This window comes from Dermacentor albipictus, chromosome 5 (assembly GCF_038994185.2).
Source record: "Dermacentor albipictus isolate Rhodes 1998 colony chromosome 5, USDA_Dalb.pri_finalv2, whole genome shotgun sequence".
In the NCBI taxonomy this organism is placed as follows: Eukaryota; Metazoa; Arthropoda; class Arachnida; order Ixodida; family Ixodidae; genus Dermacentor; species Dermacentor albipictus.
This window is the reverse complement of record NC_091825.1, coordinates 13,583,892-13,590,266: the sequence shown is the minus strand read 5'-3', so window position 1 is coordinate 13,590,266 and position 6,375 is coordinate 13,583,892. Positions and strand designations below refer to the sequence as shown.

Below are 6,375 nucleotides of genomic sequence, written 5' to 3'. Positions count from 1 at the left end.
TGGGGGATCGAATCCCGGCCGCTGCAGCCGCATTTCGATGGATATGAACGAACACACGTGTACTGTGCATTGCGTGCTCGTTAAGGAAACCGAGGTGGTCCAAATTAACCCGGGGTCTCCCACTACGGCGTGCGTCATAACCATATCGTGGTTTCGGCACGCAACACCCCAGAATTTATTACATAAGTAAGCATTCTTCACGCACACCATTCAAACGTAAAAGCTTGCGCAACGCTAAAAGGTACTACATAGAACAAGCATTCAATTTGTATGGATTTGACTGATCGACCCGTTTTCATCATGGCTTACAAACCGCACAAATAGGCCAATATACGGCCCACGTTGGGCATCAGCGTGGGAAGATTAGTTCCCGCCCGTGGTCCTCTAGAAAGACAGACACACACACGTGTATATATTAACAAGCGTGCGTAATATTCGTTCGTTCGCGCGCCAGCTACAAAGAAGGCAGGCCCGCACGGCAATCAAGCCAGACAGGCTAAACTTGATCATCGCTGTCCATAACTGCACCGGCACCCGAATCGCTGCACAGTGGAAATCCGGCGGAGCCCATTCGTTTCCGCGAGTGCTACCTGCTCTTGGCCAACGCGGTCTCGCTCTGGCCGAGGGCGGTGCGCGCCGCGGCCTCGTCCAGCAAGCCGAGCCTGACGGCCGCGTAGAGCAGCTGCTCGCGCGCGGTTCCGGCGAAGCGCTGCGCGAGGAACACCGGCAGGCCCCGCACTCCGTCGGCCATGGTGTAGAGGGGCACCCGCAAGATGCCCAGCGTCTCGTGTCCGTGCTCCCGGCTGCCGATGGCGGCGCGCTCGGTGGCCAGCAGCTCGTCGGCCGACACGCGCAGTGCGTAGAAGTGGCACGCGAAGCGGCGCTCCTGCTGCCGGAAGCTGATCACGTGGTCGCCCTCGGTGGCCCAGAACCTAGAGGTGTCCGCGTTCAGCTCTTCGCGCAGCTCCCGGTTCACGGCTTGCGCTGGGCTCTCGCCCGGGTCCACCAGGCCTCCAGGGAAGCCAAGGTAACCGTCGAAGCGCACCACCGCCTGCGCAACACTTAAGCACCTCGCATATATGCCTCACAAATGAGCTTCCCAGTTAAATACAACCCCTAGGAATATTCGCTAAATTTATCAGGCAGTTGTTAACCGATAAAAAGGGCAAGGAGTAGGCGTCACCAGTTTTTCGTCTCGCACAAGTACAGCAGCAGTTTGTATAGTTAAGATGCGGAGGAACTAAAAAGGACAAGAAAACAATGCACATAATCAGGCAGTGCGAAAAAAGAAATTTAAATGAAAAAGGAAATATTCGAACACCACTATCAGCCCGGAAGGTTTGGATAATATCTCATTGATCCCTTTTTGCGAAGAGCAACCATGCATGCATGCGTGACGTGGGCGACTCGCAGTGCAGTTCAAGGTTAGGCAGTGCAGCGTTGTACGCCGCGAGACCTCTGTGTGCAGTGTCCATCATACGATGCAAAAGTGCAGCATCAATGCACCATACTGTGAATGGTGGTGAATGGCAGAGAAAGGCCACTTTGAACGACGCGGATACATGCAATCATAGGGTCAATGATTGCTTGTTCATAAAAGTTTCGTTGAAGCAACTGAACCTGACGGACACAGCCTAGGCAGATCCCACTGTTCACTCGCGCAAAACCCGCCATGCGTGCATAGCCTCACCAAGCCACCACACCCTCCTGGCAGAATGCGCTGACCTTGGCAACTGCGTCCAAGTTGGCTACTAGTTAGCTTGGCACATCTGGAGCAGGCTACAAGCACCTAGCGCTGTGTCAAGCTATTGTTTACATGTTTTCAAAATGCTATCACTTGGTGTGTTTAAGCTACACGAAATAGCAATTGTGAAGATGTTTAGTTCGAAAAAATATGTAAAATATAGAGTGAAGGGGGGAGGAGTCGAGTCGATAAATTTTGTAAGCGCGCTAGTCAACGGCATGTTTCTGAAAATGTTTGGGGATACCTGCATTGAGCCCATTAGCCTACTCCCAGTATTATATAAAATATCAAGATAATCCCCAATAGAATAAGGGCAACACTGGACTTTAGTCAACCAAGGGAACAGGCTGGCTTCAGGAAGGGATATTCTACAATGGATCACATCCATATCAATAATCAGGTTATCGAGAAATCCGCAGAGTACAATAAGCCTCTATATATGGCTTTCATAGAATACAAAAAAGCATTTCATTCAGTAGAGATCCACGCAGTCATAGAGGCACTGCGTAATCAAGGAGTACAGACCGCTTACGTAAATACCGTGGAAAATATGTACAGAGATTCCACAGCCACCTTAATTGTACACAAGAAAAGTAGGACGATACCTATGAAGAAAGGGGTCAGACAAGGAGACACAATCTCTCCAATGCTATTCACTGCGTGCGTGGAAGAAGTTTTAAAGGTATTAAACTGGGAAGGTTTACGAGCAAGGATCTGTGAATACTTCAGTAACCTTCGGTTTGCCGATGGCATTGTTCTATTCAGCAACAATGCAGACGAGTTGCAACAAATGATTGAGGACCTTAGAAGGGAGAGTGAAAGAGTAGGGTTCCGGGACCTTTCCCGGACCACCGCCCAGAAAGGCGGTGGTCTCGGGTTCGAGTCCCGGACCAGGACGAATTTTTCTTCAACTGCGAAGTTTTGTAGCATTTGCTACGACTGGGTGGATGTCTCATTTTCCCTTTATTAATTACTTCCCTCCGCCTTGCGGGCTTCCGCGGAACTATTACGTCAAACCCTTGCCTTTGCTTCAGAGTTGTTGATGAGTTCGACTTCGCCCTGCCATCTGCTAGCCGCCTGGTTAGCTCAGATGGTAGAGCGGCTGCCCCGGAAAGGCGGTGGTCCCGGGTTCGAGTCCCGGACCAGGCCGAATTTTTCTTCAACTGCGAAGCTTTTCTTTCGAGCAAATCATATGGGTTTCCTTTGTAGCGTTTGCTACGATTGGGTGGATAATATGCAGAAGAACAAAGATAATGATGAATAGCCGGCCAAGGCAACAAGAGTTCAAGATCGCAAGTCAGCCTCTAGAGTCTGTGAAGGAGTACGTTTACCTAGGTCAACTAATCACAGGGAAACCTAACCACGAGAAGGAAATTCATAGAAAAATAAAAAAGGGTTGGATCGCATACGGCAGACATCGTGAGCTCCTGACTGAGAGCTCACCGTTATCATTGAAAATGAAAATATACAATGTGTGCACTTTACCGGTGCTGAAATAAGGGGCAGAGACTTGGAGACTGACAAAGAAGCTTGAGAACAAGTTAAGGACCGCGAAAAGAGCGATGGAATGAAGAATGCTAGGCATAACTTTAAGAGGAAGAAAGAGAGCGGTTTGGATCAGAGAGCAAGCGGGTAGAGACGATATTCTATTAGACATTAAGAGAAATAAATGGCGCTGGGCAGGTCATGTAATGCGCAGATTCGATAACCGTTGGACCATTAGGGCGACAGAATGGGTACCAAGAGAATGGAAGCGCAGTAGAGGATGGCAGAAGACTAGGTGATGCGAGGAAATTAGGAAATTTGCGGGTGCTGGTTGTAATCGGTTGGCGCAGGACAGAGGTAATTGGAGATCGCAGGGAGAGGCCTTCGTCCTGCAGCGGACTTAAAATGGGCTGCTGCTGCCACCGCCGCCGCCGCCGCCGCCGCGTTGAAACGCGTAGCATAATCAGCACGTGTTCCCGCGATGGAGCGCGCCGAAAAGCATTCTTCGTAGGCAATTTCGAAGCGCGCACCTCCACCGTTTCGAATGGTGTGCCCCATTGTTGCCAGGTGCGACATCGACTTGCAGTCCGCGAAAGGTAAGAGCAATTTAAAATGTGCAATGAGTAAGAAAAATAAAATATTTGTTCTGCATTAAAGTTGACTATATGTAAGCATGATAAAATGTCACGTTGCCTTTTCAAGCCACAGTGCCGGCTGCCCAGGTGGAGCCACATGCAACGGTTTCTCCTGGCATGTTATTTTCTTGGCGATACTGAACCTTTGGCCAGCAGTAGCGGTGGTTTGTTGGTGCTGTTACTTGCATAAAGTGATACGAGTTTTCGAGTGGAGAACTTATGATCATGTTTGCAAGAACGGCAGCAACTACACCGCTTTGTTCGGTTCTGTTAGTGATTTTATGACATCATTGAAGGTTTCCAACTGAAAATCATGTTGCACTATTTGAACGGCGCGAACGTCAGTTAACGTAGCCTGTTTCAGATAGCAAGTGTTTTTAGGTTTGTTAGCAGCCTTCTTTTTCCTTTTGGCTCTTTGCAACTTGAATAAGGCGCTAGCTTTGAGACTACGATGGGAGCTGTGTAATTTTGTTGCCGACTCAATATGCGGTTGCGATATTACATTCATCATCATGCATGCACTGTATTAAAACATGATCGCGTAAATAACACTCGCAGGTTGCGACTACAGACGAAAAATAAGCGAAACCACAAAAATATCGCATGAAATGTGCCTCAACACTGTTCGCTGACCTCCGAAATTGAGGAAAAGATGACCCCACATTGGAAGTGTGTCGAACACACTCTTAGGCGTGGAGGCAATGAAAATAATACCAATGGCACATCAAGTGCGGTCGCCGAAGGTAGCGGCCGCCCGCTCTCTTGTACAATGACGACAGTAAAGAACCGGAGATTGCGATTCCGTCAAAAGAGAAGCAACAATGGAGTAAACATCATAAGCAGCTGATGAGCTTAAATACAAAACATGGCAGGAATATTGAACGTTTATTGTGGTTTAAAAATCTGACGGCCACTGCATGCTATTTCGAGCGCAAGAAAAATATCACCTTTACACACAGCTAAATGAAACTTGCAATTTCAAATTTAAGAAATTTAGTGCTGTGAAGCTCGTTTTCAGTATTCGTTTGTGAAATGTAAAAACCCACGCGCAAATCATGGTGAACTTTCAATATCTTTTACGTGTATTGTTTTGGATCAGTACGTTTAATTTATTTAAAAAATATGTTTAAGTGCGATACCTTAACGATAATTTGGCCCTTATTCTGTGTTTTACTGAAATATTTCAGCACAGAACTATCCTATGTGACTGTTAAGACAGTTGTGTCGCTTGCAGTGTTCTCACAGAGTAGTGTGCAGTCAAGTTAGTCTGCATCTTTTTCCATTTTTGTTGTTCCGAGCATATGAATTTTTTTTTGCGGAACCCCTGTCTTTACTCGGAGGTATCATTTGAATTTCTTTGCAAGCTATCGCTGTTCATACCACAATTCTGCCTTTCTCCCTGCAAGAGGAAAACCTAGGATGAAGCGATTCATAGCTGTCATTGAATGTGACGTTGAAGTAGTGCAGTTAATTTGGCCGCTGAGAGAAAGCAACGACAATAAATTTGTGACAGGAAAGAAGGCTAATATAAAGTGCATTTTCTTTGCTGAAAAGTCAGCGATCACATTTAAACTGTTTCCCTTACATAAACTAGTGCAGCTTAAGGCTGTTAAAGGGAAGCTGAAGAGTCTGTCGAATTCAAAAAGACGCTCATATACGGATGCGCGAACCTTATAAACCTTGAAGGTAAAATTTTTTTGGGGGGGGATTTTCAACTTAGGAGTGACGCAATAGTCGGTTAAAATTGCGCTGTAGCTCCGCCCCCGTCGAGCGCCGCGCGCTGCTGCTAACGCTGACGATGCGAGTGTAGACAGGAAACCGCGGCTTAGTGACGTCAACACTGGTGTTCCGCTCCTTAACAGTCTCCGCGACCGTGCCTGACCGGGCTTATTTCTGCGTGCGTGCCGTTCTAATCTGCTTCGCTCGACCCTACATTCCTTTATTTGTGTGTATATAGGAGTGGTTGTTGACGTGCGCAGCATCAATTGAACTTGTAGGCCGATCATGCCGGCGTTCTGTGCAGCCTACGCTTGCACGAAAACCCGCGGCCGCGACGATGTTCCGATGTTCCATTAGTTCCTGCAAGACAAGAAGCTTTTAGCTAAGTGGGAGGCTGCTCTGAAGCGAAACAACTTCAAGCGCTCAAGAACAAGTGTTGTGCTCTAACCTCTTCTGTGACGATTACTACCGGAGTTTATCAATAATGTGTGCTTTGGGTTCTCCTAAAAAAAATATTTAGCACGCTGAACGGAAGGTGCATGTTTATCGCCCACCCTTGACGCAGGTTTTATCGCCAAGCGCCGCGAATTTTCTATTCGCTCGTGTGTTGTGAAACAGCCTGCACGCAGCTACCATAACGCAGTGCAAACGTAAAATTTGCATGTGTTGGAAAGCCTGCTCACACCAAGACGCTGCGCTCCCCCTTCTCTCGCACACATAAGAAACCGACCATCTCACGTAGCCGACGGAATTCGCCGGTTACGAGTAGCGTGCGGATGGCGCGCTGATGAA

At 47.8% G+C, this 6,375-nt stretch overlaps 1 protein-coding gene and 1 non-coding gene across 2 annotated transcripts in view; one reads left to right on the top strand and one right to left on the bottom strand.

The window, feature by feature from the left end:
• Positions 1 to 409: 409 nt before the first annotated feature.
• Positions 410 to 6,375, bottom strand: part of LOC135918040 (U8 snoRNA-decapping enzyme-like) — a 38,162-nt gene continuing 32,196 nt past the window's right edge. Inside the window, exon 2 of the mRNA XM_065451708.1 lies at positions 410 to 1,051. Within this exon, the coding sequence (XP_065307780.1) occupies positions 587 to 1,051 (465 nt within the window). The 3' untranslated portion in view covers positions 410 to 586. The remainder of the gene's footprint in view (positions 1,052 to 6,375) is intronic.
• TRNAS-GGA (transfer RNA serine (anticodon GGA)) lies at positions 2,820 to 2,893 on the top strand. The gene has a single exon. It is a non-coding gene; the product is annotated as a tRNA-Ser (tRNA).